Source organism: Engraulis encrasicolus, chromosome 3 (genome assembly GCF_034702125.1).
Source record: "Engraulis encrasicolus isolate BLACKSEA-1 chromosome 3, IST_EnEncr_1.0, whole genome shotgun sequence".
NCBI lineage: Eukaryota > Metazoa > Chordata > Actinopteri > Clupeiformes > Engraulidae > Engraulis > Engraulis encrasicolus.
The window spans coordinates 44,903,761-44,910,402 of record NC_085859.1 but is presented as its reverse complement, the minus strand read 5'-3'; the positions used below and the strand labels follow the sequence as shown (position 1 = coordinate 44,910,402).

The window sequence follows — 6,642 nt, the reverse complement described above, 5'->3', positions numbered from 1 at the left end:
AACAGCATACCATGTGTGAATATAGGGAACTACGCCTTCAACCTTTGGACCCATAAGGTAATTGAAGTGTCACTGGAGCTTATAACCAGACCATAGCACCTGCTGAGGCTCATACTGTCCACACCTGTATTGTAGAGGTGTCAGTCCTCATGCCGCTACATCTGAGCTCTCAAGAGTCAGATTCACATATTAATTTTGGCTGCTTTGTGTGTCCACAACTGACTCCCCCGTGTAGCCACGCTGGTAAACTTGCCTACTACATTAAACTCATTCAGGAATTAGGTAAAAGAAAATCAAACCACCAAACCACTACCACCGAATTTTGTGAATGTTGTTTGTTGCAAACATTACAAAATTAACCGTTTTCAAAGAAGGGTTTTTTTGTGAACTATTAGTTATACTGTATAATTTGAACAGAACATGAACATACAGTACAGCAAATAAAGTTGGCCTGATGTATCCTGTGTTGCTTATGAAGCGATTACAACATCTTACCTTACTGCAGAAAATATGTAATATGGATACAGAAATGTACAGTATTTATTGACCATTACATGAATAGGTTAGCGTGGGTTTCTATTTGAGATAGTCTGTGTGTGTGTGTGTGTGTGTGCGTGTGTGTATGTGTGTGTGTGTGTGTGTGTGTGTGTGTGTGTGTGTGTGTGTGTGTGTGTGAGAGAGACAGAGAGATTTGGAGTATGGATGGCGATGAGGCCATTAGACATTACATGCAGGTTGGTAGCTATGGCTATGAAGACTGCACAGGAACCACCACGATTAAACACTTGTTATCGGTGAAGAGAGACGAAATAAACACCAGTTCACCAGTCTTTTAAATATAACCAAAACACTTCTAGGTTTATTTGAATTTCACCAAGGAAATTGCAATCAATCATAACACCTGTAGAAAGATCTTTGCTGTTGTTGTTGTGAATGTTGAAGTTACTCATTTAAGAGGTAAAAAAATCCATGTTTGAAGTTCCTGTTTCTCTGTCTGTTTCTTTCGCTCTCTGTGTTCTCTTCCTCTCCCTCCTTAGGTTTCACTGTCATGTGACAGTACCTAAACAAAAGAGAATTAATTACGTGTAAACATAGCAAAACTTAAATGGAACAGTTCTTGTTTCTGTGAAATAATGAAATAACATATGAAATAATATATGAAATAATATGTGAAATAAAATCATACATTATTTTCGCTGGCACGTATTGTCATCTTAACATACTAAAAGAAAGGAGACAATCTCAAAGTATGAAGCAATACATACAGTGCCCTCCATAATTATTGGCACCCCTGGTTGAGATGTGTTTTTTAGCTTCCAATTATTATTTTTTTCTAAATAATATGGGACCTTAATGGAAAAAAAGAGAAAAATCCAACCTTCAATACAAGTGCATTTATTCAGTGGGGAAAAAATCCCACATAAAGAAATAATTATTTGACATCAAATAATGTGTGTCACAATTATTAGCACCCCTGGTGTTAATATTTTGTACAACCCCCTTTTGCCAACAAAACAGCACCTAATCTTCTCCTATAATGTTTCACAAGATGGGAAAAGACAGAAAGAGGGATCTTCAGCCATTCATCTTTGCAGAATCTCTCTAAATCATCCAGAGACCTGGGTCCTCTCCTCTGTACTCTCCTCTTCAGCTCACCCCACAGGTTCTCAATGGGGTTGAGGTCTGGGGACTGAGATGGCCATGGGAGGAGCTTGATTTTGTGTCTGGTGAACCATTTCTGTGTAGATTTGCCCATATGTTTAGGGTCATTGTCTTGCTGAAAGACCCAGTGACGACCCATCTTCAGCTTTCGGGCAGAGGGCAACAGATTTTGATTTAAAATGTCCTGGTATTTCAAAGCATTAATGATGCCATGCACCCTAACAAGGTTCCCAGGGCCTTTGGAAGCGAAATAGCCCCACAGCATCACTGACCCACCCCCATACTTCACAGTGGGTATGAGGTGCTTTTCAGCATGCGCATCTTTCGTGGCACGCCAGACCCACTTAGAGTGTTTGTTGCCAAAAAGCTCAATCTTGGTCTCATTTGACCAAAGCACACGGTCCCAGTTGAAGTCCCAATACCGCTTGGCGAACTCCAGACATTTGCGTTTATGATTGTGAGTGAAGAAAGGTTTTCTCCGTGCATGCCTCCCAAACAGCTTGTTGGTGTGTAGACAGCGCTTGATGGTTGATTTTGAGACTTTGTGACCCCAGGATGCTACCATTTGTTGTAATTCTGTAACAGTGAGCTTTGGAGATCTCTTGATTTCTCTTACCATCCTCCTCACTGTGCGTGGTGGCAAAAGAAACTTGGGTCCTCGTCTAAGCTTGTTAACCACTGTTCCAGTGTTTTGAACTTCTTAATTATTCATCTCACAGTGGATATGGGCAGCTGCAGTTGAGTGGCAATCTTCTTGTAGCCTCTGCCTGACCTGTGAAGGTCGACGCACATCTGCCTCACTTGTATGCTGTGTTCCTTTGTCTTTCCCATGTTTAAGAGTGGATAAGAGAAATGGCCTCGGTGTCACGTCATATTTATACCCCAGGGAAACAGGAAGTGATGAATTACTAATTAAATGTTCCTACATACTCTGGTAAACTTTGTAAACTACTGTAGAAATGACAGAAATGCTTCAATTATATTTATTTCCTGGGAATTGTTAAGGGTGCCAATAATTGTGGAACAGGTGATTTAATGAAAAATAATTATTTTTCAGTCAGGGATTTTTTTATTGTCTTACAATTCATTTGAGTTGAAGGCTACATTTTCCTACAATTTTCAGTGTGACAGTATTCTTCTGCAATAAACACTGAATTTATTTTAAGGCTTTTAACACATCTCAACCAGGGGTGCCAATAATTATGGAGGGCACTGTAACTAACGGTATATGAATAGCATAACTCACGGCCCTAATAGGAAGTGAAACATATTATATTAGGCAACTCAGTTGGCCATGTAGTAGACATGACTGATGTGAGAGCTTAGACTGCAGATGACTGGTTTTGAACTGAGTAAATTGAAATTATTTTTCTATCTAATACTTTTTTTGTTTCCTTTCTTTTACCTTTATTTTTATGTGAAGCACATTGATTTGCACCCGTGTATGAAATGTGCTATAAAAATAACTTTGACTTTGACTTTAACTTTGATTCACATTATCTTGACAATTTTCTCTGTAGAGGCCGCCTCGCAGCTGCCTCTTCTCGAGCGGATAAAAACTTGGATTCAACGCGTGTCGTAGAAAAATAGAGTTCTGATTTATTTTCCACTCTTTCCAACTTAACTTAAATGTACAACAAACTAAAGGGGGTTCAAACTTAAGGCTCTATTTCGGAGGTTCTACTAAACACGGTTGAAAGATTGTTTGCCTCTACCGCTCTGCCAGGCCATCTGAGTCAGGTGCTTTTATCAAAACGTCATCCAAAGCCAATTAGACGCGTCACTTCAGACAACCCAAACGGAGCGGCTCAAGCAAGACAATCCAACAACAAAATAAATAACAATAATTACCAAATCCGATTTCATAAACATAAATACCCTTATTCCATAACCAAAATGTATAAATAATAACTCAGAAGTTCATCAAACACAAAATAGGCAAAATGGCTCTAACATACCGGCCCCTAATTGAGCACAGTGTGGCAATTCAAAAACATATTCATAAAGAGCCATTCATTTCAAAATTCAAAGTCCAAAGGCATTCAAGATTCGCACAACCATATAACGCGAAAGTCTCTCGCATGATTCAACATAAAAGTCCTTCAAGCATTCAAAAAAAATATCCTTCCGAGAGAATAGTCCATTCAGAAAAAGGAAAAAATCCGTTAGATTCAAAAAATTCAAAAATATAATCCACTCAAAAAGGGTAATCCTTAGGGTTTCGAAAGAGAAATTCAAAAAATTGTCCTTATATGCTTACTTCAGAGTCCATTATTCAAGCATCGAATTCAAAGTCTCAAACTCAAAAGTTCATATTCATAAATCGTACCATATTCATATTCATAGTCCAAGATTCCTTCATAGTTCAAATAATTCAGAGAATTCAGCAATGCGCTCCGCATTCATACACACACACAACAAACACATAGTTGCACACACGCAGCCGCACGCACATGCACACAGACGAACATGCACACACACACACAGACACACAGACACACACACTTTCATTCTGTGGCTGTTGGTGCGAGGAGGTAAGTGTCATGTGTCCTATAAGTACTGTGATGCGTGTTCTATGTGTTGTCGGGTAAGGTGAGTCAGGCCATATCTTTGAGGAGGCAAAGTTTCGTGATGGGCCTTTCAAGGGTGCCAGTTTGTGTCTTGACTTTTACACGACGTACATGCCCATTGGAGTCAGGGAATGTTTCTGTGATCAAGCCCATAGGCCAGGAGTTGCGTGGGGCGGTTTCATCAATGATCAGTACTAGGTCACCAGGTTTAAGGTTTCTTTTCACCTCATTCCACCTCTGTCTCTCTTGCATAAGGGAAAGGTATTCTCGCGTCCATCTTTTCCAGAAGAGATCCGATAGGTACTGGACCTGCTTCCATCTTCTCCTGGAGTAACAGTCCTGCTGGTTAAAGAGTCCTGGTGGAAGGATAGGCTTTCCTTTAAGGAGCAGTATGTGGTTGGGAGTAAGAGGTTCAGGATCCTTCGGATCTCCAGATGTTGCAGTGATTGGACGAGCATTGAGAATGGCTTCGACTTCGCAGAGAGCAGTGTGAAGGCATTCGTCATCCATGGTTTGTTCCTTCGTGACAGAGTACAGGACTTTCTTAATGATGCGTATGAGACGCTCCCATGCACCTCCATGATGTGAGCCGTATGGAGGGTTGAAGGTCCACTTGATTCCCTTCTCATGCATTGCCTTCTGTATCTTATTGTGATTCAGGTAAGTAAGGGCTTCTCTGAGCTCCCTTTCGGTTCCCACAAAGTTGGTTCCATTATCACTGAGGATCTCCTTGACTTGGCCACGTCTACAGATGAATCTGCGGATGACTGAAATGCAGGAATTTGTGTCTAGGGTGTAGGCCATCTCCAAGTGTACGGCTCTGCTGACAAGACAGGTGAATAATGCACCGTATCTCTTCACTCTGCTACGACCATACTTGACCTCAATAGGTCCGAAGTAGTCCAGGCCTGTGTGAGTGAATGGGGGTAAGTCTGGGGTTATTCTTACAGAGGGCAGGTCTGCCATTTTCTGTTTGAGAGCTCTGCTGTTCCATCGTCTGCAGAGTATGCAGTCGTCCGTTATTCTCCTTGCAGCAGCATTTGCTTTAGGGATCCAGTATTTGGTTCGTAGTTCTGCAAGCATTTGATTTTTTCCACAGTGTTTGGCTGAGTCGTGGATGTAACTCATAAGTATTCTTGATAAGTGGTGGTCACAAGGCAGAATAGCTGGATGTTTGAGTTCTTCCGGCATGGCCAGCCTACTCAGTCTGCCACCCACTCGTAGAATTCCATCTTGGAGAACAGGGTCTAACTTGTAGAGCTTATTGTCTCTCTTCACGGTTCGGCCCTTCTGTAGCGTGCATACTTCCTTTCTGAAAGCTTGATGCTGAACATAGGCTATGAGTGACATCTCAGCATCATTGAGCTCTTGCGTTGACAGCTGTTGATCTGCAGGGTCGGGTTTTACTGACATTTTCAATGAGACACTGGTCTGGCTCTTCTGCCTCAGGTGTCTCTTAAACTTCAGAAGCCAGGCTGTAGCTCTGATCAGTTTAGGCCATGATGAGAAGTGCTCTATGAAGCAGGTAAGTGGGCTCTGCTGGATTGATGTGGCAAGAGTCACTGCACTTTTCTTTACCTCAGGGTCATTCTCAGATAGTTCCAGGGGTTCAGCAGAGAGTTTTGGCCAAGCACTTTCAGATTCAATCAGGAAGTTGGGGCCTTTGATCCAATTTCTGTCGGTCAATAAGGTCTCAGCTCGCATCCCTCTGGATGCCTTGTCTGCTGGGTTCAAAGCAGTTCGTATGTGGCGCCATTGCGATTTCTCTGTCAGATTGCGGATGAGAGTCACTCTGTTTGCCACGTATGTTTTGAATCTCTGTGTGTCATTCATGATGTACTTCAGGACAGATGTGCTATCTGTCCAGAATACGGAGTCTGACATCCTGAGCTCCAGCTCATTCTTCAGCATTCTGTCCATCCGAGCAGCCAACACTGCTGATGCAAGTTCCAGTCGGGGTATTGTGATCACCTTCAGTGGAGCCACTCTTGCTTTCCCCATCAAAAAGGCAATCTCAGGAGGTCTACCTCTACTGGTCAGTCGCAGGTAGCTCACAGTCCCGTAGCCACTCTCACTGGCGTCGCAGAAGTGGTGTAGCTGGGCATCTGTGACTTCAAATCCCGCTGGCTTGTAGCATCGTTCGGCTCTGAAGCTGGAGAGTACCTCAAGGTCCCTCAGCCATTCCTTCCACTTTGATCCAAGTGCTGTTGGGATGTCCTCATCCCATCCATAGTTCAGCTTGCAGAGCTCTTGCAGAATCATCTTTCCAGACAACATGACGGGAGACAAGAATCCCAGGGGATCATAGATGGAGTTCAACACTGACAGGATTCCCCTTCTGCTATGTGGCTTCTCTTTCAAGGTGATGTTAAAGAAGAACATATCGGACTCTATATCCCATCTCATGCCG

At 42.4% G+C, this 6,642-nt stretch overlaps 1 protein-coding gene across 1 annotated transcript in view; it reads right to left on the bottom strand.

The window, feature by feature from the left end:
- Positions 1 to 830: 830 nt before the first annotated feature.
- LOC134445075 (uncharacterized) overlaps positions 831 to 6,642 on the bottom strand; it is a 34,309-nt gene continuing 28,497 nt past the window's right edge. The window contains exon 14 of the mRNA XM_063194190.1: positions 831 to 1,060. Coding sequence (XP_063050260.1) covers positions 1,047 to 1,060 — 14 coding nt within the window. The 3' untranslated portion in view covers positions 831 to 1,046. The remainder of the gene's footprint in view (positions 1,061 to 6,642) is intronic.